The sequence below is a fragment of the Micropterus salmoides genome, unplaced genomic scaffold, assembly GCF_014851395.1.
Source record: "Micropterus salmoides isolate LMB-PRFRI ecotype aquatic unplaced genomic scaffold, ASM1485139v1 Ms_hic_scaffold_11, whole genome shotgun sequence".
In the NCBI taxonomy this organism is placed as follows: domain Eukaryota; kingdom Metazoa; phylum Chordata; class Actinopteri; order Centrarchiformes; family Centrarchidae; genus Micropterus; species Micropterus salmoides.
This window is the reverse complement of record NW_024040152.1, coordinates 16,832,410-16,857,599: the sequence shown is the minus strand read 5'-3', so window position 1 is coordinate 16,857,599 and position 25,190 is coordinate 16,832,410. Positions and strand designations below refer to the sequence as shown.

Sequence of the window (25,190 nt, the reverse complement as noted above, 5' to 3'; positions counted from 1 at the left end):
CCATAAGATCTTTGTTGTTATACAACAGATTTGGTGCAGGTGATGAGCTGCAATCGACTACAGACCAGCTGAGCTGATGTCACAATAGATTGAGTCAAGTTAGAAAATACAAATTATTTGGTATTACTGTTTAGTATCTGTCTTTGTTTTACATTTTAAGTTTCTATCAGATGCTAATACCTAAAGAGTGTAACAGAATGCTTGGACAACATCCTCCATCACAGTGTTAGGTTGAAACTGTCTTTGATATTATACTAATATACAGTATGTTATATATAGTACACATTTCTGTTGAGAAAATGTTAACTGACAAAATAAACAGTTAGGAATGCTGTTTTTACTTACGAATAATGTTACATACCTGACAAATCAAGGTCACATTGATGCCAAAATCTGTGTTAGCAATATTGCAATATCAAATATCAATGTCAAATCATCCCTCTTTATATACCATATTGCCCTACCTTAAGCAACAGCAATACTCTAAATATGTAAATTCACAATAAATAATAGGTCTCTTTTCAATATAAGTTAATATATTTGTTAAAAGTGTTCTTATCTTGGCAGCAGGATTCGGAAAAATAAGTGCACTCCTATCCACTGTGTATGTAAAGTTAATCTGAGTCTTTGAGTGTATATAAAATTGCATCACATAAGAATCCAGCTCTGGGCTGATGGTATTTGATATGTCCTTTCTTCTAAACTCTGGTTAGTATAACAATATCAGATTTGTCTGATCGTGTAGGTGTTGTGGGTGCACATCCTACAACAACTATTTTGTTGAAACTACTCCAATCCTACCCCCCCCCCCCCCCCCCCCCTTTTCCCTCTGGCACTTCTCCCGTCTACCTGAAGGTCGTTACATCGCTTTCTGCAGCAAGTGTTCACCAGAGAGATCTATCTGACAGGCAGTGCCAAGGCTGCATTAAACCTCCATAAAGAGGGCAAGATGCTTGTGCCAGGTAAGCATCCAAGGTACCGAGGCCGCTGACCAACCCAACCAGAATGCATGAGCATCCTTAGCAAACTGCCCATTAAGTGTTTAGTGTCTCTGACAGCTTCAAGGGCATTAGAAGCCCTGACGCAGACTAGATGCTACACAGCAAGTCTGAATAAATCTATAAAGCTCCATTACTAAGAAACTTTCAATTGCAAGCTTACTTTGCTGTGAGCATATGGTTTCCATAAACAACTGAGACATGAATATTGATTAAAACTAAAATACTTAATATATACTATCTTACACAGAATGACTAACTGTAGCCCAATCCAATCCAAGTCCAAATCCAATTTTCTTTCATCCACCCTCCTGTCTCTTTAACACTCGTCCCCCCATGGTTGGACATATGAGGGCACGTGCCACAGCTCAGACTCCCCTGATGTCGCCGATACAGTGAACGCAGACTGAAGTCATAACAATGATGACCAAAGAGCACAGTCAGTCTGAACTATGGGAAATGCTCTTGTCCTTGCCATGACTAAACCTAAGCAAGGATCAGACACTGTGCAGAAGTGATCATCATTCACTGCGGCTGATTTAATTATATGAAAATGGGAAAGTGGAATTGTCTGCAGTCGTGCGCGTGCACAGACAGAGTGATCTCTAATTTCTTGGAAAAGGATGTGAGTGACATAGTGACAGACTGATGGGCTGGAGGTCAAATGAAGGTGCACATCCAGTGTGATTTGTGATAGTTAGGCTAAGGAATAAGGATACAGACAAGGCAGTGCAGTGACAGCGGAGGCTGGCGCCTGAAAGATTGATCAGTGTCTCAGCAGAGTCAAGGATATCATCCTACTTATTTGCACAAAATGACGATAGATGCAGTTTTGTTTACACACGCACATTCCAATGTAAACACAGAGTCGTAATCAGCACTAAACATCAGGAAAATAACTACAAATTATAAATGACTTCACATCAGACAGGTTATCTGCCAATATTGGGACATAGGACTGAAGTCAGAAAAATAACAAAGGTGACACTGAGCCAAAACACTGGCTGGCATTGAAAGTGCAGACATAACAGTAGCTACTGAAATATGAAAAATGGCAGTTATTGTAATTTGTTATTAAATCTGCTGCTAAAGTTGGATGATGCTGTCTTTAAAACAGAATGAGAAAGCTCAGTGATTACAGGACCAGCAGACACAAAGTGATACAGTTGGCCTACAAAAAGCCAATTAAGTTTGTTATGCCTACATGTGATATGATGATGTGCACACGCACACACGCACACATGCACAAATGGTAGACCCACAGTATAAATTGGAATGAGATAAAGCAGCAGGGATGAAACTTTGACTCAGTTGGGAGGAGGATGAGAAATGATGTTTATTTGAAAAACAGCGAGATGCAGTTTACACCACCAACAACATCCTTATGATGATGACAGTTAGACTGGGACAAGAAAAAAAAGCTCAAATCATCTGTCCAACCACAGCTCCAATGGTCACACAAACTCGTACCTGTCCGCTTCTTTTTCGATTTGGCTCCATCTAGTCCTTTCTGTTTCTTTCTTTGCAGGGGAAGAACGACGGGAAACCATTTATCCGGGATGTCTGTCACTACTGTCATCTTGACTTTTCTAACAGTCGCCGTCTAAATTCTCGTTAGATGTGCGCTATATTCACTGACGGATGACGGTCACATCTGACCGCCGCATGTCGGCGTCGACGCGGGACTGAAGGTCCGGTCCCAACTTCAGTAAAGTTGGATTAACCGCGCACCGTCCCATCCTTGCCTCTCTGTTGCTGCCTCTCTCGCCTCATCAAACACACACAGTTGCGCGCACTCACACACTTGTGTCCATCCCTTGCTCTATTTTCTCTCCCTCCTGCCGCAGAAACACTGAGGTCATGTTATTCTAATGTTAGTCAGCAACTCCATAGTTAATCTGCCGTCAAGCACAGGAAATGATTGTTTAAGATTTATATATATATAGGCTATATTATATATAGCCTACAATGTAGTAATGTAATTTTGCTAAACGCAAAGCAGCAGTGTTTCCTCAAGTATGCACGACAGCAGACTCATCATCATCAACTGACGCACTTAGGTGCAAAGTCTGCATTCTCAGCGTTAGTCTAATCTACAACATAAACACTGTCCGCTATAGGCATTACGTAACCGCATAGGCGTTAGGTTTACTGGTCGTTACCACGGCAACAGCCTCTGCAGGCATCCCACAGCTGACAGAGTCGCTGGATGAGGAAACTGGGCGCCATTTTGGATCTACAACGCATTAGCTGATTGGGTTACAGCTCTGGAATTTGGAGCCAAAGTGGCTCTTACAACAGTCCAGTTTCCTGCGCGTCTTAAAGGGAGAAGGTGCACTGCAGTGGGCAGGGCCAGACAGGTGCCTTAGCACGTGCTGCGCGGCAAGCCTCGTGCAGCTACATTTAAGATCGCCAACCACACGTTTACACACACACACACACACACTCTTCTATTATGCATTCCCTGATCTTGTATTAGGGTACACACAAGGAATTTAAGAAGACAAAACTAACATAAGAAACTGCAGATGATGCTTCTAGCTGACCATTTCCATCACTACACACATATGCCTAAGGATATTCAGCATTTGATAAATTTTCCTGAATAAATCATTATCTATCCAATTAATGTCCACCCATACATTTAAGAGGAAAAGCTCTATATTAAAAGGAAAGACACATTTTATGCAGATGTCAGCCAGTGTTGATAGTAGGCTAGATGCGATTGAAGATTAAATTCCTCAGTGCCTGCTATATTGGCAGAGAAAGGCTAGCTAATTCTTCTTGTATCCAGTACCGTTATTTGACATGACAGTGACACAGGCTACAGTAGTTAGAGCACACAGTTTAAGAGCAAGGAAGGACTACAGCATGGATTTCTAGCTTCTGCCTCTGGGTAGCCAGGGGGCATGCTCTAGATGCCACTAGATGCCGTCTTTGCTTGTATTGCAAACTAGCAACGTTTCCAACAGCGAAAATGGCATCCCAAAATATGAGTGCAGAGGATATCATGGACAAGGAGACATTTTTCGGCTGACTCTGATATTCAGTCATATTTATTCAAGCCAGAGAAGAAATCCACCAGAGAGAGGCAGAGGCTGCTGCTCATTTGCATTACTTAAAAGTAATGCAAATGAGTAAAAAAAGTAGTTATTTTTTTTGAATGGCAACTTTTCACGTTCCTTTTAAAAATGTACTTTTACTCTTCACTCAAGTATTTGTTGGGCCTGTAACTGTACATTTGCTATATATACCTTTGTTACAACTAGTCTGTTATCTACTCTGCATTTTGCTACTTTAACTAAAACAAGATGTCATCCAAGCTGTATGTGTGCACTTATGCAGGACAGTTTAAACCTGTGTGTTACCAGTTATTAATGAACTTGGCAGATGCAAACATTTAGATCATCAGGCAAATGTGTTTTCAATTTAAAGTTTGACTGTTCTACTAATGGAACTCAAATCACTGTGCACTAGTGGCCGTGTTGGGAAGCAGCCTGTCTTGTTTGGTACAGTTGAATCGAACTCAGGTTCGTTTCCCCCTCTTGGTGCGGATCTTTTGGCCAGGTTTTAATACAGGATTCGCACTTGCGTGCAGACCAAAAAAACTGTACCAAGACCTAGCTGAAAATGTAGTCTTGGTCTGGTTCCAAACAAACTCTGGTACGGTTCGTTTAAGAACGTTGCCCGACCTCGATACGACCCAAATGCAGAAAGCACTGCGCCTTTTTGGAGTTACAGACTTTCGTAGTCAGCGTCGCTAAGGGGAACTAGTGGACTTTCCTGGTCTGATGTGCCCTTAGTCTATGCAGAACAAATGTAGGCTACACACTGTGTATGCAGCACCCTTCATATCAAAGCAACTGGTCTGGTTGGCTAAATGTCCATATCAAGATAACAACATATAGACAACAATTTATGGCTAGGCAGCAAGCAAGTATGATACTTCAAAGTGATCTTAGCTGCATTCATTTAGATAAAAAAGTAATCTTTAATCTTTCTTCTCTGAAATAATTGTGTTTAAACAGAAATAGCTAAATTATAGATAATCAACAAGCAAAGCGCATGGACAGATGTAACACATTATTCCAGAAAGAGACTTCTGACTCTTGTGCTTGAGAATTGAGACTAGACTTGGACTTGCATACAATGACTTGTGAAGATCTCTGTGCGCACATAATATTAAAAAACAAAGTAACTTGACCAAGTATTTTTATACTTTTACTTGAGTAGGTCTGTCAAATGGAAATTTGACCAAATATGGTCATTTCTGGTTCAACAAAAACAAAATGGTGATGGCAAAAATATAATGCTTGAAATGGTAGTCCAAAAACCAGAATCAGAATCAGAAGGAGCTTTATTGCCAAGTAGTGTTTTACACATACGAGGAATTTGCTGTGGTGATAAGGTGCTACACGTAGACAAACATAAATAAATGTAGAAATATATAAATATGGATATGGATATATACATGTGCATTATTCTGGGTCTGTGCCATGCTGAAGTAACGCAAGGAAAGAGAATATTGTGTACATATAAATATATAAACTGACAACATAAAAATATACAACAACAATGATCAACAATCAACAACAAATATGTGCAACGTGCCAGGTCTGTGACGAGATGAAACCGTATTTACATGTGCAGAGACATTTGTATCATTTGCAAGGGGGGAGTGTCAGCGGGGGACCCGGGCCTTGTTAATGAGGCTAGCTGCAGACGGGAAGAAACTGTTTTTGTGGCGAGAGGTTTTGGTCCTGATGGACCGCAGCCTCCTGCCAAAGGGGAAAGTCTGAAACAGTTTGTGTCCGGGGTGGTAGGGGTCAGCTGCAATCTTTCCTGCTTGCCTCAGAGTCCTCGAGGCGTACAGGTCCAGGAGAGAAGGAAGATTGCAGCCAATCACCTTCTCCACTGTCCACCATCACTGTCCACCATCTCCACTGTCTTCTGAGCGTTGAGCTGCAGACTGTTCTGGCTGTACCGGGTCACCAGATGGTCGATATCCCACCTGTAGGCAGACTCATCCCCACCTGAGATGAACCCAATGAGGGTGGTGTCATCCGCAAACTTCAGGAGCTAGACAGACTGGTGACTGGAGGTGCAGCTGTTGGTGTACAGGGAGAAGAGAAGTGGGGAAAGAACGCAGCCTTGAGGGGAACCGGTGCTGATGGTCCTGGAATCAGAGACATGTTTTCCCAGCTTCACGTGCTTCTTCCTGTCTGTCAGGAAGTCAGTGATCCACCTGTAGGTGGATTCAGGCACGTTCAGCTGAGAGAGCTTCTCCTGCAGCAGGGCCGGGATGATGGTGTTAAAAGCCGAGCTGAAATCCACAAACAGGATCCTGGTGTAGGTAGCTGGGGAGACCAGGTGCTGGAGGATGTAGTGAAGGGCCATGTTTACTGCATCATCTACAGACCTGTTGGCTCTGTAGGCGAACTGCAGGGGGTCCAGGAGAGGGTCTGTAACAGATTTTAGGTGGGACAACACAAGGCATTCAAAGGACTTCATAACCACAGAGGTCAGGGCGACGGGTTTGTAGTTGTTTAGTCCAGTGGTCCTTGGTTTGTTGGGGACAGGGATGATAGTGGAGGCTTTGAAGCAGGCTGGCACATGGCATCTCCAGTGAGGTGTTAAAAATATCTGTGAACACTGGAGACAGCTGATCAGCACAGTGCTTCAGGGTGGATGGGGAGACAGAGTCCGGCCCAGCTGCTTTGCGAGATTTCTGCCTCCAGAAAAGCCCGTTGACTTCCATCTCTGTGATGGAGAGAGAAGGGGAGTGGGTGGAGGTGGCCAGCTCTGAGGAGGGAGGGGAAGAAGTGGTGGACTGAGGCTGAAGCTGAGCGGAGGAGTCACAGGGGATGGTGTCAGATTGACTCACAAAGCGGCAGTAGAACTGGTTCAGTTCATTTGCCAGGCGAGAATCGTTTATGGAGTGGAGGACTTTGGGTTTATAGTTTGTGATCTGTCTTAACCCCCTCCAGACAGAAGTGGCATCATTTGAAGAGAACTGATTCTTAAGTCTCTCTGAGTACAGTCGTTTAGCTTCTCGCACCTCCTTGCTAAACAATGGGTGATGTCATAGTGGCTACGTCCACTTCTTTTGTACTTATTTTATATATTTATATGGGTGGGTGTGGGCACCAGAGGCTCATGCTCAAATGCATCCTGCAGGAGAACTCAGCTTTCTCTGTCAATTTAACATGCCCTGAGGAATTTATTGCTTCAATTGACTACATTCTGACTGGACATCTTTATAAAAGGTGCTGAATTTCCCCTTTAAGGTAATTAAAATAAGGAAAATGTTCTTTGTTGGGAGTTGCACATGCGCAGTTCCTTGTATATATACAGCAATACCTGTATGTTATGTGCTATCTGACTACAAACTTCTTAACACCAGCTAAAAGTCAAGACTCTCAAGGGACTTGTGAGCTTTCCAACCAATGAGATACCCCAACTCCCCGATTACTTGGATGCACAAGTTATAAACTTGTTTAGTGTCAGGTACCTGGAGGAAGCCTCTTTCTGAACATCTCCACTCTGCCGGCCTCTTTCTGCTATGGCCCATGGGATTGTCTGCAGGGGGAAAGAAAAGGAGATGAAGGACACAGAAGAGAAGAAGCCTTAATTGTGAGGAGAGGCACTGAGGAGAGAGGAAATGAGAAGGACACAGAAGAGAGAAGGTTGAAGTGGTTATAAAAGACGAGGTGAAGTGAGAACCACAAAAACAGATATTTTCTTCTTCAGTGTCACATTCTGAGAACGTGTTCACCTTTTAAAAAAGACAATGAGCACGCCTGTATTTAAGTCTACTTACTGTGATGTCTTTTGTTGTTTCAGGGTGTGAAAAACATGTATTTGCCTCACAGAGAGAAGTGAAAAACAATCTGGCATACAACTGTTACACAACAGCACACACACACACACACACACACGGTTGTTCCTCTATCTATGGGGACATCTCATAGACGTATACCTAGCCCCTTACCCTAACCTTAACCATCACAACTACACGCAGAACCTTAACCCTTAAACACTAAAAGCAGCCTTTTAAACGTGTGGGGTCCAGAATTTTGGTCACCACAAAGCTGGTCGGACCCCACAAATACACACACACACACACACACACACACACACACACACACACACACACACACACACACAAGACCATCTCTCGTCTCAGTGTTTTACAGCCATAATGAGGAAATGACATTCAGCAGAGAGCTGCATCTGTCTCTGTAGCAGTCTGGGGACTGGTGGCTCGGGCCAGATCCACTGTCAGTCTCCAGTGGATGAGAAAGAGTAATGGAGTGGTATTTTTCCTCTTCTTCTCTTTTGTCTCTTCTTACTTTCCCCTCTGCACTTGTCTCCTTTCTTTCCATTTATGCTGACCTGTCATATTACACACCTCACTGCTTTCACTTTTATCTTTATATTCAAGTAGAGAGGCAGAAAAATGAGAGATGTGGTTGCAGAGGTGAGGTGTTGTACATCTTTGTCTCTGGTTTGTAGTGCATACTAGAAGGTACAAACAGTATGGCAGACGGGCTCAAGGCAGCGAGCCTCCAATCAATACTCCTGAGACAGAGCTGCTCTGCCTCTCTCCATGCGAGTTGGGCCGATCAGCTTTCACCTACAGTTTCTAGCATCGTCTCTTGCCCTGTCATACAGTCTTCTCTTTCATTGCATGCTCTCTACACTGTATACCACTTCTTTTTCAATCGAATAGAGACTATGGAATGAGAATGAGAGTTGTTTGCCATGTTCTCTCACCTCTCACCTCTCTTCAAGCTTTCAGTTGCCGAGTCCCTCCCTCTCTTTTGCTCTCCATCTTCGGCTGGCGCCTTGTATAGCCTGTATACCTGCACTGCCCTGAAATAAAGCCTGGCAACCCGGGGAGTGAGACCAGGGACACACTGAATATCTGAGCACCTTTCTCGACGTCTGGGCAGAGTTCCTTTCATGTCTCTCACTGGAGTCTGGCTGAAGTTTTAGAGGATTTGGAGCAGAAAAAAACATGCAACACCAAATACGTGTACTGCATTTAATATTCCTGTAGAGTCAGTTGGTGTGTCTGCAGTGCTCCTAGTTTATTTTACACTATTTTCTAATCTCTGCAGTTGAAAGCTAATATACTGTAGAATAACTCTTGTTGTTGTACACTTCTTGAGTGCCAGAAAATACATTTATGGTTAGATGGGCTATATAACCCTCTGGATCTGATGAACCCAGGGGAATGGCTGAAAGGCAGCCTTTTGTTTTATTTTTTAATAATTACTCAGTGTCTGCTGTGTTCAGCTTTGTGTATGCTATACAGTACTTTGTCCTCACATAACAATAAAGTCTGTTGATGTTAACCTCAGGGTATTTTACGGGTTTGTCAATCTCCTCTACTACTGTATTAAATATTTTTCTGATACCTGCATGACATCCTTTTAAAATAAACTTCAAGCTTACTGTAAGCCACTAAAATACTTTCATAAGGAAGGAAAACCAAACTGAAACATTAAAGACTAAAATAACTCTAACAAAGTTAAATCATTGTGTCATTGGCCTGCTCTGAAGGCTGGTTGTTTATGTAAATAGAACTTAAATTAATAGGGGAAGTATTTTACAGGGCCCCCTCTGACGTACTACTACACTAATTAGACTACTTTTGTCACTATCCCAAGAAAGCCAATCAACAAACTGAAACAACAAAAGAGAAAAACACTAACAAAGTTAGACCACTATGAATTTGGCCTGCTTTGAAGGCTCTGTATTTTTTGAGGAGGAATTAATTTACAGAGATTTTATTTTCCACCGATATACTAACATAATATATACATTTAGATTCTTGTGGTATCTGCATGAAATGAAATAAAATGAACTAAGGTTGTAGGTCACTTTCATAAGGAAGCGCCTAACAACAAAGTGAAAAAAACAAAAGACAAGCAAAACTCTAACAAAGTTAAACCAGTATGTAATTGGCCTGCTTTTAAGAAGAAATTGAATTGCACTCCATAAACCTCTGTTAGACACCCATTAGAGGAAATGCAGTGATGTCTGGAGTCACTAGTGACATGAATAACTTTCACTTTGACTTTGGGAAAATGTTATGACTAATTCCAGGTTTAGAAACCCCAGAAACTAAGAGCTGCGTCTACTGTATGAACGGAGCTTTAATGTAAATCACACTGCCTGGCGCAGTAATAAGAGCTGAACATTTCACAACGAAAACCGAGACATACATCAATACTTTCAGCTGGTAAAGACTGCACAGCATACTGGCCATGCATGGTGGGGGCGGCTAACCACACACAGCTCAGGAAACGCAAACATACCTTTTAAATTTGGCGTTATAAATATGTTTCTGGTGGAGGCATCCTCGCTGCTCCTTGTGTCGAGGTCATGATGGGGTTTCGGGCTTGAATTGGACGAACTGGCCGTGATGAGACGCGGCCACTGAGGTGGGAGGGTGAAGCAGGAACCCGGGATGCGCTGGAGCCACCGTGTCGAGGTGAGGGAGGGTTTGGCTTCGGCCAGGGGTGAGGAGAGAGGACGGGGAGGAGGAGGGGCTGCACCTCCGTCACCTTCTCCACCTCTATCTGAACCTTCTGCACTCAGGACCTTAAAGCACTTTCACTGAGAATCTGACATCTTGCTCTGCAGTGGCAGTGTTTGGTTATTATTATTATTAGAGCACAACGTAAAAAAACAGAAAACAAAACAATACTTTCTATTGTTTTAAACCTAATTAAAACCGTTTAGGCCTATAATACTTTTTTATCTAGGCCCTACACCGAAAAGTCATCGATGCTTTTAACAACCTGAACACTCTTATTCCGCATTTTTCAGTAGCCATGTGCTTTTCTTTCCTTTTGTGTCATACCGCCCTCTACTGCTTTGTCAGAACCATCTGCTCCAACATCTGTTCACAGCTCATCTGCATTATTCACAACATCATGCAAAAAAAAAAAATTAGTAAAAATAATTCATCAGTTTAATTGTAATCATACTGATAGTGTCTTGCATTTAATGGACTACAATAGATCTTCTATTAAGGTCAAAGGAAAATCCGTTTCTATTGTTTTAAAGATGTAACTTTAAGTATCAGTAAGTAAGCAAGCCACATAGATGCTATGTTGTTAAACTTACCACATATTTATTTAACCTAATTTAACTTTCAAACATGTAGCACACAGACATATATTAATACATTGGATTTTCAAAATTCTAATTACATTATTGTTTAAAAATATTGTAGTATGCAGAGATATGCTCATATAGGACAGAATGGCCCTAGGAGCTGCAGAGCAACCCACCAGAACTAACAGACAAAATCAGAGAGAAAATCAATTTGTTTAGAAGTTTTTGTTTCCTTTAGGTTATTGTTTGAATCAAGCATTTTATTATCCAAACTGTATTGATGACATAGGCTAAGCCAAGAACATTGGGGGGAGATGATTAAACATTTTAATTCTGTGACCATAGGCACATCAAATCAGGAGCAGAATAGTCTAATATATTTTGTTAAATTGTGGGCTTAGCACCATAGCTGGCAAATTGCCTTTTCCTGTTAATGCACTTCTGACCACTGTGTGGAATAGTACAATGGACTGGGGCAAATGTGTAAAAAAATTCAAAGGTTTGAAGAGTAATATTTCGAGAAAAAAATAAAATGCCACAATGTTTAAACAATTCAGCAGCAAAAAGAGCAGTTTTCAGGTTTAGTATGTAAAAATAATAACTAGAATTGTAATTAAGAGTGACTCTGATGTTTTAAATTTTAATTAAATCAACTTAACATATGCTCAATATTCATTATGACATTTCATAAAAAAGTATATACAGCTCAGTAATATAACCAAGAATAAATTAATATTCTAAAGAATACAGACATCAATGTAAACAGCGTTATCACACAACAATCAATATCTCTTTCAGCTGCCTCCAGCCCTACTAGCTGTGATTAAAAGCTCACTAGAGCTCATGCAGTATAATAAAAGATATTCCTGTTATTTCAGAGATTTGCGCACATCTTCACAGTGGCTAAGCTCAGATATTCGCTTCTTCTTTCTCACAGCCAGATTACTGTCTAAAAAAGCACATTATACAGTAACACTTAAAAATTTGCAGCCTTTAACTCTACTCCGTTGTCCCACGTGGTGCTGGGCTGCTTTATTTTGTCACTGATGGTGGAGAGAGTGGAGAGGCTCTCAGGGAGGTCTGGGTCAGGCAGGTGCCAGTCGATGAAGACCAAATACATGAAAGTACCTATAACACCCCCAATAAGTGGGGCCACCACGGGTACCCAGAACCAGTAGTTGTAACACCTGGGGAACAGACACGCAGATCAACATCAGAAAGGACTTCAGATGAGAGCTTTTCTGTTGACCAAGTGCTTATTCTCCAGCATTGAGATGTGAAAAGCCAAAGGATTGTAAGATCATAGCAACAGGTTGCATAGTGGATCAGCTCCTTTGATAACGCAGAACGGCTCCAAAGTCTGATAACCTCTGACTTGCATAGTTTCTTGAGTAACACAAGGTCAAATACCTGAAAGAATATAAACTGTGTCCCTCTTAAAATGTTTGAAAGTTGTAAGTGTTAAGTGATAAGATAGTAAGATTCTTACGTGAAAACCTCAGTGCCCCAGCCTGCCGTCAGTGTAAAGAGGCGTGGCCCCAGGTCCCGAGCAGGATTTATTGCACCACCACAGTTAGCTGACATTGACATGGAAATCCCCAAGACAATCACTGCCACTATAGGAGGAAGCAGATCAGAGGGAGCCGGAGTATTCCTCTTTTCACCCAAACACAGGATGCACAACATCAGCATGCCGGTGCCCACTACCTAATGAAAAGTATAAATGCAGCAATTCAATAAAGGAACAGCTGTTAAAGTACTGATTAAATGTTACACAAATCATCACTCTTACTTGGTCAAGGAAACTTCTGCTCAAAGTCATGTACTCTGAGGGGTATGTGGCAAAAATAGACGCTGTCTCGTTTGGGCCGTACACAGTCAGTAGTCCTCCACTAAACTCCATTATAGCATCTGATACAGAAACAGAGGTAATGTAGCAAACAACAAATAGATTTGCAAATGTGTTCTACAATGAGCCTCCTGAATAACTTCAATACAATGTTTGTATTAGTACCAGAAAAACTAACCATAGTAGACCAGGTAGACAAGCCCTGACGCCATGTACGCCCCAAGCATCTGGGAGAGGCAGTAGGGCAACAGACTTCCCCAGGGCACTTGGCCTAACACACAGAAGCTCAGAGTCACCGCTGGGTTCAGATGAGCACCTACAGAGAAAAATAGGACGTGGAGCGAGAGAGAGACAGAAGTGAATTACAGCGAGAAAGATTTGAAGGTAATGAAATCTCAGATTATTTGTAGTGTGTCAACTAAGAGTAGTTGTATTCTGGAAGATATTAGTCAGAGGGAAGGCACTGATAAGCTGGACAAGGCCTCTCTGCACAGGTATTACTGTAATAAATCATGTCAGTGAATGAATGCAGTAATGGAAAAGTCATAACTCAGAGTGTGAGACATCAAAATAAATACTGAGGTTGTATTTTACTACATGTTAATCATTCCAGGATACCAGTTGATGGTTAGTGTCCATGTAAGCTTTTTTGTTTGTTTTTTTTACCTGAGATACCCTTGGTGAGGTACATAGCTGACATCACACCCACAGAGAAGGCCATGTTGACTGACAGGAACTGGCCTTTGGTCTCTCTGCTTGTCTTCACCTGGGCTGCAGCAGCGCAGCCAAAAAGCTTCACAACAGATTAAGGGGATGGAGTGATTGGGAGAAAACCCCAAAAGTCAGGATAAATATTGTAAATTTGAGGGGAACAAGAAACAATCCTTCCATGGCAAAAAAATTCAGACACTAAAGCTCACTTCACACTGATACAGGCAAAAATACATTTTGTAATTCCTTATTGCTCTCATGATTGATCAGTTATTTATAAGTCAAACAAAGTTATCAGTTAACAAAGACACATTTGAGATCATTAAATGTAATTAGAATTAACTTAGACTTTGTAATGCAACCGTCCACTTCTTATCTAAATGGCCATATAACAATCCATCTGACTCTGAACCGCACAGATGAGAGAAGTAAAACACACATTTATTTGATTGAGTTTCTGATTAAACTTTATGGGCAATAACTCCCTAATTGACCTTGCTGTATTATGTATTTATTAAAGTTCCAGGGCACATAAAAGCAAGTTATGGTCTTGTAACAATGACTGTAAATAAAGACAAAGACATATACATAAGGTTTCTGGCAACAGTAGTTGAATGTGCTTGTGAATGATGACAGGTGGAAGGCCTCTATGGATAATAATGTAAATCCAACATGGAATCATGTTTATTAATTAATTTCAACATTACATTGGATTTCTAAGTTATGTATTGAAACTGTATTATTTTACAGATCTTGTGATGGCAAAATTGTGCTTTTATTAGTTCATGAATGTTTTGTATACATCTGACTTTCTCTCTTAGTGGGAACACAATACAGTAAACTGAAATAATTAAAATGGGGGTCAAGAAATATCCTCACCACCCTAAATCTTAACTGTTAATCTTCAATAGTAATCTTAAATCCCAAAATCACCTTGATTCTAGAAAGTGGTTTAATAATTTACCTTTGCATCTTTGAAAGCTGTCTGTACGGGGCTTCAACATTTCACTTGTGGTTCAAGTGTCAGTTGTGGACAGTAACTAAGTACATTTTCTCAAGTACTGTACTCACTGTAGAAATTTGAGGTATTGTACTTTTAACTCCACTACATTTAGCTTTAGTTACTTCACGAATTAATATTTTTTACACACAAACAAATGAAGAGTGTTTAAAACATGCTTTGTTATAATTAAAAATACCCAACAAAGTACAGCTGGAACAAAAAAAGTCAATTGACAGAAAAATTTAGGTTTGGACAAGCATTGTAATTATCACTGGGCTCTGGGTAATTGTGACATAATTGCACATTTCTCGCTATTTTTTAACAAAGCAATCAATCAATCAATTAATGGAGAAAATAATCAGCAGATTAATGCATTATGACAATAATCATTAGTTGCAGTCTGAATCAAAATAGTTCAAAATTAGCTACACCTCAACCAACTGCAACAGTAAAATCCTGCGTTCATGTGGAAGTATTAATAATCTAATGATATAATATATAATAGTATCACAGTCACATGGGACATTTTTCTGCATTGAGTACTTTTTCTTTTAAAGCTTTAGGTACAATCGCACAACACAGTGGAAGCCAAATGATTATGAGAGAAAATTGTGTTAAAAAAAGCCACGTCTATAAAAATGATGGAATTCTTACATGTCTAACTTCACCTCTCTTATTATATATTTTTATTTTTCACTATGTCAGTTAAAGAAACTGCAAATTCAGTGTTGATCTAGTTAGTACACAAAAAGCCAACTAGTGTGAGTGTCACTTACCAGCAATACAAATGTTCCCAAGAACTCAGCCAAGCACTCTCGCACCAGGGCATTCCTCACCTTCATAACACGTTGCTTCAACATAGCTGGAGTTAAATCCCTGTTCTCATCTCACACTGAACCCTGTTGCTGTTGTCAGACAGACTAGCTGTTGGGCTCTCCGTCTGTCCAGGAGCTGATGTGGTGGTGTCAGTGAAGGAGGTGTCAGTGCTGACGACAAAAAGAAGTTTTCACCTTAGCATCAAAGGGCTGTGCACTGTATCTCTCCTCTCCACTTCTCTGCATTCTCCTTCCACACAGCTGGTAAAAGACTATTACTCATTTATTGGGTTGTCACACCTCAGGATTTGCTGGTTCAGAGAGCAAAATGCACCTTAGCTATTAGAGGTTGCTTACATGAGCAGATGCCATAAACAGTCCGATTATGTGTTAACAGCAATAAGCCACAGAATCGGAATATATACAGATGTTTAGTAAATCATCAATCTGTGTCCATGTGAGAAACAGCCACACTTAACACTAACATACTGAATAAATAAGAATACACCATGTCTATTATCACTCAGCCCATCAGCACAACAGAGATATACATTATGACTTCCTTCGTCGCAATAGTTGCAATACACCAAAACTTCATAAATGTCAAAACATTGGTGCATATTACATACATAACAATGGCTTTGCATACAACAGTTTAGATATGCTGTATTAAAGAACCAATATGCCTGAATAAACCACCAGAACCCGGCTTAAACGTGTAGGATAGATGTTGAAAATACAAATGTGAAAACTGATCTCATGTATTTGAAGTCCAAAAATCATTAGACTGTAAATATATGTACAAATTTTATTATAACTGGTGTGGTGAATGTTGGCTAAGGTGGTTGATAGGGAGGCCCCTCTCATCATCAGAGAGCAAGATGTTACTGTAACCTGTCTCACTGAACTCTGGACTCCTAATAGGTTATGCAACCCAAATAATTGCTGTGTAAGAGTAAAGACCTGCATTATTGCTGATAATTTTTAGAGAGGCACTTGATTGTGGCATGAAAATGTGATCAGATAAGATATAAAGGGCACCATGACTGTTTGACACACAAAGTCAGTTCTGCATCCTCACTGGCGAAAAGGCTTTGATTTCTGTCTTTTTTCCTGCTCTTTCATCTGAAGACAGACTGGTAGGCTTTATTTTAAGTGTGGTAAAAGTGAAGTAATGACTATCTGTCCATAACATAAACCATGACATAGTGCATGGAGAGAGTGAGCAACAGATTATCTTATCATATCTACTTTTTAAGTATCACAGATTGGTAATGTATAAAAGGACAGAAACCTTTACCCCACTGCATTTTCTAAAAGAAAGATTATATCATGTCACGCTATCTCCCTCTGCTGGACATAAGAATCAAAAACCATCACTTTAAGTTAGGATTTATTAAAAAGCAATAAAAACTCTAAATGCAGTTAGCTTCTATTCACAATATATTACAACATGTATTCTCATTTACAGGGGCCACATTATGGCTTTTTACCAACCGAACTAATGTTACAAAGATTGGTTGACTTGATAAATATAATTGCTGTCAGTGCATGTACAGAAATATTTCAAGCGTTGAGGTAGATGTAATCCTGTAGAACTGAAGGAAGATACATACTTTTGACCTGGTATCCAAGATTATATTTCCTTTAGGGCTTTGTTATAAAGACTAAAAAAATATATAGTTTGAATGGCAAATGGCGCAAATAACTCGCTTAATTTAAGTATTTCATGTTCATTCACTGAACTTCAGACCTCAGTAATTCTCATGTTTTCGGATGTCTAAGTGTGCGACGAAGCACCACGTCCACAGGTCCGGGGGCCAGTCTCCTGATCAAAGTCCAGGCCTCTAGGCGTCTCATCCCAACCACGCTCACACCCCCAATCTCTACAACTTCATCACCAGGAAACACCTTGTCAACAGGACCTCCTGAAAGGGAAAACAGTGGAAAGGGAACATTCGATAAACAGCTTTAATGAACGAGACTCAAAGTGGTCATCATGAAAAGGTAATACAGTATGTGTATGGTAATTAAATTTGGCATATTAATTCTGATAGTGTTGCTAAAAGTTTGATTAAACCGACAACAAAACTGGCATTGTAAAGGCATTACGATGGATTTCTTTCCCCATTTAATTTGGATGTAAAATAACCTGTATAATTTAATAATCCAACATTTTATAGTTTTTACTTTATTTGAGAAGATACTGTAAGTTACACTATATGTGGACACCTGTCGTCATATTTTTGTTTACTTTTTGTCTGGGCTTTTTCTTGGTTTGGGCTCGATGAAATAAAATCAGTTATGTGCTTTTCTGTTTTGACATGACTGTGATCCTGTGCACAAAGTGTAGATCCACTCACATAATTTTCTGAGTTAGTAGTGGAGAAGCTTGAATGTCGCACAGGGTGCCCTGACCTCAACTCCATTCAACACTGTCGGGATGAATATTGATGGCAAGCTAGGTCTTATCACCCATTGTCTGCCTCACTAATGCACTTGTGGCTGCTGCTGCTGCATTAATGCTCGTGGATTTGGAATGAGCTGTTCAACAATAACACCAGAGTGCAAAGTTCAGGTGTCCACATACTTTTGGCCATCTAATGTATATTATGTTGACCTGTTTGAGTTCAAATCCCTGCATTTCTCTGTGGTGATCTGAAATACTGAGCTTCAGTTCTCACCATGGAAGATCTTTTGCACAGTGAGTGGTCTGTTCTCCGGACTGGAGCCCACACCTCCCTCCAGGCTGAAGCCCAGATCCCTGCTGTTCTTCTCCAGATGCACACACACATGTTGACCTGAGAGAGGAGAAAAATCAGAAAAACGGAGATAGAGTTAATCACGTTAAACTGCTGCAGGTTTAGGACAAATATGTTTTCAGAACTTTGGTAAAGTAAAACGTTTCACCTGTCTCTGTGAACTGAGTCTGCGTTGGTCCCTGATTATTTGTCTGCACTCCCCCCTTAGAGACATTGTAAATGCCTCCCCTCCTCAGGACCACCACCCCTAACTCCCGAGTCTTTGCTTTTCTCAGGACCCTCAAGGCCTCCCAGTGGGCATAGCCACACAGTGCTGTGCCATTGATTGACAAGACCTGGTACCCTTCCCTTATGGAGCCTTCCTGGGCTGCAACACCTGAGTGAAACACTTTGTGAACCTGAAAAGAAGGCATCGAGAGATAATTGAGAAAGAGGCTGAGGACAATGGATTTAGATATTTTTCATGAGAAATTAAATATCTTCCTCACAGTGACTGGCTTGTTCTGGTCCACGCCGCCTGCCAAACTGAAGCCCAGTCCTACTCCCACCTCCTTATGGAGAACCACCACCTGCACATCGTCATAATCCTTCAAGAAGGGAAGATAGAAAGAAGTTGTGGTTATACTCTTGATGTTTTTTCTGAATATATGTCTGATCATGTCAAAACAAAACAATGGGAAATACTGGAACAGTAACTGGTGAGCTGTAAAGAACTTTATGACAGATGTAATGTAATCCAGTTTGACACAGGTTAATGCCAAGCTAAAAAGGGGCCATTGAAATGACTAGCCAGAGAAAGACTGTTGGTTCAGTATCACAAGTTTAAGGCCACAGCAAAGCCTGTAAAAGTTACTGATGCCCAGCTGTTTGTACCTGCAGGTTGCTGTCCCCCAGGCTCCTGACATCCTCCAGCAGCCTGTCGAGCTCCTCACTGGGCATCACAGACACACAGGACAGGGCCGACGCATCTGAGCTCAGAGAGGCAGTCCGCTGGCATGTAGATTGCCACTCATCGCTGTCATTCTCTGACTCATAGTCAACTCCAGCAAAGTTACAGAGGTCTGACAGACTACAGGAAGGAAAGACAAGATTTCAGACGGTTAAAAATGGACCAGTTGTTGGAAGGAATACCTCCATCAAACCAGAAATCGGATCATATAAAAAGCACACACCTGACACTGAAGCTCCTGTGATCTGACTGGCTCATGTTACTAGTAATGGTCACAGAGGACTCTCCAGAATCTGAATCATAGTTTGAATCCTCATCCTTCTGTGTACTATCATCATCATCATCCTCATAATCATCTTCGTCATTCCAGACCTTAATCTTTGTGTTCAAGCCAGCAACCCAAGCATTCATGTCCAACGCCGGTTTCTTCCTATTTGGATGGGCTGCTTTGACATCTGGAGAGATGAGATCAGGGAGGTTGCTGTGAGACAAAGTGGTGAGGGGACGAGAGAGAGGTTGGGGTTCTGGTTCTGGAGTACTGGCTGCTTGTGTGTGGACAGAAATGCTTTCATTTTCACTGTCTGCAAAGGGAGTGGCGTTTTCCGGCTGTGCGGCAGGTGAACAAATGGCTGAGTGGTTTGGAGTGTTTGTTGGAGTTTTCTCTTCCTCACAAATAGGTAACATAACGCTAGGGACAGCGGTTTTCTGCACACCGGTGGAAGTGTCACCGGAGTTGGACAGAAGTGAGGATGGTGGTCTCTCGCATGTCTTCTCAGGGCTTGAGACTTTGGAGAAATCTGTCTCATCTATGTAAAAGTTTCCGCTGCATCTTTGAGCTCCTCCATTTAGTGGCATTTCTTGTGCAGTCTTGAGTCTCGAATATTTACCAAAATCTTCAGTGCAGTTTTTACAGTCATCTGTTTCTTTTACTTCATTATTCCATTCTCTCTCTTTCCTCCCTAATGCTAGTCCAACCTCGTCCACTGATAAAGACCTTTCTGATCCCAGCTTCTTTCCTGCTCCTGTCACTTTCTCCTCAGTTATCTCACCTGCCTCCCCTCCCTCTTTCAGTCCCTCCCACTTGCCTCTCAATGCATCTATCACTCTTGCTGACCCACTCTTTTTAACTCCATCATATGCACTGCTGAGTTTTGTTGGCACAGACAAGGCCCGTCTGGACATCAGGACCTTTCCTGTAGTCAAACCCTGGGATCTCTGTGTCAGAGCCTCAAACTGATTGATCTTATTTCTCACACTGGCTGCAGAGGGGCCTGACACTATATCTTGGCATTTCTTCTTCTCTATTGTTTTCAATGTGATTTTCTGTGTTGGCTCAAACACATCTTCATCACTGATAGCCTCAGCCTTCAATTCAGTTTTTTGTTTTGGTCCGTCATCGGTGTCTTTCTCTTTTTCCTGTTCTTTAAGTCCACCAGTTCTTTCTCTCAATGTCCCATTAATTCCATTGGTCTCGCCCTTTTCCTCTCCATGGTTCACCCTGCCCTGATCCTTACTTCCACTTGCCCTTCTGTCTCTCACTCCAGACGAATCTCTCATGGAAACCGATCTCTCTTCTTCTAAGAAAGTGTTTGATTGTGGAGCTGAGGCAATTCCTCCCACAGCCCTTGCAGATGTTATCTGAGGTGCTACAGTCCACCTGCTCCTTGCTCCATCCAGAGACCTCGTGCTGATTTCCTCTGATCCTCTTCCCGAGTGAACTCCCCCTACCTCTGAATACCTGCCCCGGGTGTCTCCTTGCCACTGTTCCCCTGACCATTTCTCCCTGATACTTCTTGTCGCTGGAGATAGTGTCTCAGAAGAGTCTTTTTGTGTCGAGGTGAATGATTTCCTGCTTTGCACTGGACTATGGCTCCTTTTCGCTCCTGATGAGAAACACCTGGGGAACGTTCCCCCTGCTACCCCCTCATATGAAGTCTGTTGTGCTGAAGTGGGGAAGTCTGTGGTAGTTTCTTTGCGATGGGACGTTACAGGGGTGGACAAATCCTTATTTAAGCTGCAATCCTCCGTTTTATCAAAACCAGCTGACCCGTAGAGTTTCTCTATCCGCTCCAGTATACTGTGACCTCCTTTGGGTCCAAACGAAGTAGATGTTCCTCTGACACCAGAGCCTGATCCGGACTGGGACCTCATTCTGGAGGGGAGAGAATTACCCCTACTGGCCCTGTTCAAAGGCTCACTCATGTGACTCACTGGGCTACTCTCTCGCACAACATTACTTGTACCTGGAGAGTTGTAATAGGTCCTCACTCCTTCAATTTGTGTCCGTCTTTCATCCAAGCCTCCACCCTGTTTGCTGATGTTCTCACCTGTTTTGGTTGACAACATGTCAGCCCTTTTTCCCCGGTCAGGGCTTTTTTCCCCTGTTCTCCAATCTAAACTCTTACTTCTACTTGACAGGTTGTGTCTCCTCCACTCTGTCCTGCCCCGGGTTTCAGATATAGGGTTCCCACTTTTGTCAGTGCCAAACCCAGTGGCTGTGTTGTCTGTTGTGCCATTGTGGTTCAGCTTGGTAGACATTTTATAGCCTGATGCTTCCTTCTCCTCACACTGACCTTTGACAGTGCTGCTACTCCCAGTCTTGGCTTCACCAGTGACTGTGCGATTTTCCTCCTTGTTTGCACAATTTGTGCCAGTGTGCGTCCTGGATCTCTCTCTTTCTCCAACTCGGTCAGTACCCTGCCTCTCCTCCTCTGAGAAAACTAGGGGTGTCCTAACACCTGGCCTGCGAGTGAGGCGGTAAGACGGAGAGTTTGCTGAGCGGACAGTGAAGCATGCTCCTGTCCTCTGGTTGTTGCGCTCACTTGATGGAGTAGGGAGCAAGGACAAGTCCATTGTCTGAGAGTAAACAAAGTTAATGACTGCCTGTCAAGTGCCAAATCCCAAAAAGAGAGCGGAAGAGTGAACTTGATATTTAAGAGATTCCAAGCAACTATCTTTTAGAGTTTGAATGCTGCAGTTTTGAGTGTGAAAAGTCCTCCTACTTTCTTGCACAGAAACAAATGGTGCATTAAAAAGTTTGATATTTCAGTGATGCTCCTGATTATTCTTAGTTTTGTGGTCTAGAAGAGATGACTCCTCAGGGCTCCTCTCCTTGATTTCTTGTCGTTCTGCCCCTTCGAGTCTCTGGTTCCCTTGCACGACTTCAGTAAACAGCTCCCATTGCCTGCCAAACATAAAAATATACAAATTTCTATCCTCAGAATGGATTGGGCTGGAATGTTGTGATATGTGGATTGTGGTCGCTCTGGCACCTCGAAATGGTCAGAATCAGAATCATAGAGTGGTTTTACGGCATTGAACACTACATGCTACAGAGAAGTATTAAAGTGTACAGCAAATGGAGGGGCTGAGAAAATGAGCCAGAACCAAAAACACTACAGTCTACTCACTCCGTCAGTCATGTCATTTTGCAACATGTCCCTGCCCTCCTGACATTTCCCTCACAGGGACTCAATGGGCCCATTCACAGAACATTAGGACAGAGAAAATTCACTCTATTGTGTACACATATCATAACGGTTGTTTACATAAGCAACATACTCATGACTACCTGTCAGCCTCTGCTAAACCTGAACCAAAAACTGGAAAAACTCACCTAACGACAATCCTCTTAGCAAAAACAATGTGTTAAAGTGCCACACGTATCGGTCAAAGAATGACAGTGAGTGACTGATACTGATGTAACAGAGGATTCAGGTGAAACAATCAGATAAGATGAACAAAGATGAGGACAATGTCATTTTGATTTACATACAGCCTGCTGAGAGAAAGATAGCATGACTGATGGACAATGGCTCATCAGGGGTATCTGAGTATACAGCCATACACAGTCGGCACTGTCAGTAAGACAGTGAACACATCTTTGATCATTAATTCTGTAAGATGTTAATTTCATTTACAAATACAAAATGTTGATTACTGTCCAAAAACAAAAGGACAAGGGAATTCAATAAGCATTGCGGGCATAATTATACAAAGCTGTTTAGGTTCAGTTTAGATAACGTGTAATTTTGGGGGACAGTCTCTGTGGCGCTTTCCAATGCAGGTGAGTTTGAGTGTCAGTTTACAGAAACACCTGTTCTGCTAGGTCATATAGCCTCCCATCTGGGTAACCCCGGCAACACTGTACAGTATACTTTAAAATAGACACATTTACTCACTCATCTAATCACAAATTAGCTGATTAATCCACTCACACATTCACTCACACAAACGCATGGACCTTACCTTCTGTAATGGTGACTCCTGTGCTTGTCCTACACCACTGTGTTGACACAGGTTCATAATGAAGGCAGCACTGTGTAATGACATCAGCTCCTAGCTCCTGTCTCTCTTTTTTCTCCGTCTCTTGCCATCAGCTTTTCATGACGGACTGTGTACAGTGACGCAAACCTGCCACACTGGTTTGTCCTCTCGTCCGCTCTCATTTTCTTTCTCTCTCTCTCTCTCTGTCTGTGTGTCTGTCTCTCTTTCTCTCTCCTCCCCCTTCCATTGTTGTTTTCTCCCTCTTTTCCTCTTCTCACAGGGTAGCATTCCTGACTTCAGTTTAATGTGTCACTCACTAAATGGCTAAACAGGGAGTGTGCACACACAGACACACACACACACACACACACACACACACACACACACAAAAAACACAACCATGCTTACATATACGCCCTACAGTATACTCAAACTCACATCAGCATTTTATAGCTCAAGGGAGAGGAGATACAGTTTGGACAATTGTGTGAAAAGGAACAAGAGTGTTATTTCCCAGCACAGGCTTATAGTATCAACCCCACCTTAGGCAAAACTGAGTATTATTCATCTGGGCTGAGCAGGTATCAAAATACCTAATAACAGAGCACCTTTAATTGGGACCAGAGAAAACAAAGACCTCATGTAGACCCCATTAATACCAGCAGGGATAAATATTGTTAAAAGTACACCTCTCGTATGACATATGTTCAACAAAACTCATCTCTTCACTTTAACTTTTAACCAGCTATGACTTTCCTGATACAGGCCGGAAACTCCTTTTGTTTCGCTCTTATGCACTGCTGCACATCTTTTAAAATGCTGTATTTCATTTGATTCTATGTATTCTATTTTTTGAACTTTATTATCGGTCCATGTAATTTCTTTGTTGTAAAGCACTTCGGGCTGCATTTCAATGAAGCTGATTATTATTCAAGATCACAGAGAATCTGTGGGACTGTAAGCCTGAAGGAGAAAAGTATATGTGATTGCTGATAGGTTTTATCCACACAGAAGCAGAAGTATTGTTTGTGGGAAAACTGGATTCTGCAGAGTGGGAAGGTCATCAAGCAGACTAGCAAGCAGACATAGCTATATGCAATAAAAATACCAGTACTTACAGTTTTGGTTGGCTTGTAGAGGCTCAAGTTCTTACTGCTGCTTTTTTGTATGCACCTGCTACTGTCTTCCGTTGATAGAGAGGAAACTGTGGTTACCACATCAGCATGCTGCAACTCAAAATAAGGGATGTCTTAAAGTCTCTCTCTGCATGTTAAAACTCAGTACAGACTGATTCAGAAACATTGATTGATCCTGGGCCAAGTCTTAGGATCCAAATAATCCAATCAACCAGCAGCCGTACAGACAAGAGAGCTGGTAGGTTGCATGGTCTTCTCAGGACAGAGATATGTCTGTGAGTAGGGGAAATAGCTCCAGTGCGGCTCCACAGACACCCACCCTTGTTCCTGACAGAAGAATGGCACTCAGTGTCTCTGCAGGATGGATGCAAATCACTGTCTTACTCACACAGACACACTGATTATTTAAATCCATTCTTCGGGCTGTAGGACTCAGAGAACCATGCCGAAGGGAAGTTTATGGTATTTAATCAGCAGGTGGATATAAATAGGCAATTCAATGTCAAACAAAAACTGCAAGAATGTGGGAATTGGGAAACTGAGCGAGTTGATGGTGTGTATCTTTTTTTT

At 41.8% G+C, this 25,190-nt stretch overlaps 3 protein-coding genes across 5 annotated transcripts in view; all 3 read right to left on the bottom strand.

Annotated features, from left to right (window-relative positions):
• atp8b2 (ATPase phospholipid transporting 8B2) overlaps positions 1 to 10,589 on the bottom strand; it is a 31,252-nt gene extending 20,663 nt beyond the window's left edge. Inside the window, exons 1-2 of one of the 2 annotated variants that reach the window (XM_038711437.1) lie at positions 10,325 to 10,589; positions 7,510 to 7,577 (exon numbers count right to left, since the gene is read on the bottom strand). In XM_038711437.1, coding sequence (XP_038567365.1) covers positions 7,510 to 7,534 — 25 coding nt within the window. In that variant the 5' untranslated portion in view covers positions 7,535 to 7,577; positions 10,325 to 10,589. Of the gene's footprint in view, positions 1 to 2,468; positions 3,152 to 7,509; positions 7,578 to 10,324 lie in introns of those variants that run through there. The other variant, XM_038711436.1, reaches the window with a different exon arrangement.
• A 1,055-nt stretch (positions 10,590 to 11,644) lies between these two features.
• aqp10a (aquaporin 10a) lies at positions 11,645 to 15,849 on the bottom strand. Its single transcript, XM_038711435.1, has 6 exons — positions 15,469 to 15,849; positions 13,645 to 13,771; positions 13,157 to 13,294; positions 12,922 to 13,040; positions 12,619 to 12,836; positions 11,645 to 12,316 (listed from the first exon to the last, which is right to left on the bottom strand). Exons 1-6 carry the CDS (start codon positions 15,550 to 15,552, stop codon positions 12,106 to 12,108), a joined length of 897 nt encoding a protein of 298 aa, XP_038567363.1. The 5' UTR covers positions 15,553 to 15,849; the 3' UTR covers positions 11,645 to 12,105.
• Positions 15,850 to 16,887: 1,038 nt separating this feature from the next.
• Positions 16,888 to 24,825, bottom strand: si:dkey-92i15.4. 2 transcript variants are annotated; one of them, XM_038711431.1, is made up of 7 exons: positions 24,603 to 24,825; positions 19,442 to 22,402; positions 19,143 to 19,338; positions 18,758 to 18,856; positions 18,418 to 18,667; positions 18,192 to 18,308; positions 16,888 to 17,435 (listed from the first exon to the last, which is right to left on the bottom strand). In XM_038711431.1, exons 2-7 carry the CDS (start codon positions 22,069 to 22,071, stop codon positions 17,272 to 17,274), a joined length of 3,456 nt encoding a protein of 1,151 aa, XP_038567359.1. In that variant the 5' UTR covers positions 22,072 to 22,402; positions 24,603 to 24,825; the 3' UTR covers positions 16,888 to 17,271. The 2 variants fall into 2 exon arrangements, with proteins under 2 accessions (XP_038567359.1, XP_038567358.1); XM_038711430.1 differs by lacking the exon at positions 24,603 to 24,825 and adding an exon at positions 23,467 to 24,570.
• Between the last annotated feature and the right edge of the window lie 365 nt (positions 24,826 to 25,190).